This window comes from Penaeus monodon, chromosome 23 (genome assembly GCF_015228065.2).
Source record: "Penaeus monodon isolate SGIC_2016 chromosome 23, NSTDA_Pmon_1, whole genome shotgun sequence".
In the NCBI taxonomy this organism is placed as follows: domain Eukaryota; kingdom Metazoa; phylum Arthropoda; class Malacostraca; order Decapoda; family Penaeidae; genus Penaeus; species Penaeus monodon.
This window is the reverse complement of record NC_051408.1, coordinates 17419898-17420104: the sequence shown is the minus strand read 5'-3', so window position 1 is coordinate 17420104 and position 207 is coordinate 17419898. Positions and strand designations below refer to the sequence as shown.

The window sequence follows — 207 nt, the reverse complement described above, 5'->3', positions numbered from 1 at the left end:
GAGCTACCCTGAGGAGGCAGGCCCTGACGTCGAGCCCGCGAAGCCGCCCTCTGTCACCAGGAACACCCTCCCGATCCTCTCCAGGAACTGAGCGGGTGCGGCTGCAGGCGGCCTAGATTGATTCATAGTATTTTCTCTCTGTTTCTTTCTTTTTTTTTCTTTATTCGGATATCTCTCCGTCTCTCTTTCTCTATCCTTCAAAACATT

At 51.7% G+C, this 207-nt stretch overlaps 1 protein-coding gene across 1 annotated transcript in view; it reads left to right on the top strand.

Moving 5' to 3' along the window:
- Positions 1-207, top strand: part of LOC119587838 (protein obstructor-E-like) — a gene marked incomplete in the record, with an annotated part of 9104 nt that overhangs the window by 8471 nt on the left and 426 nt on the right. The window contains 1 exon segment of the mRNA XM_037936543.1: positions 1-207. Coding sequence (XP_037792471.1) covers positions 1-91 — 91 coding nt within the window.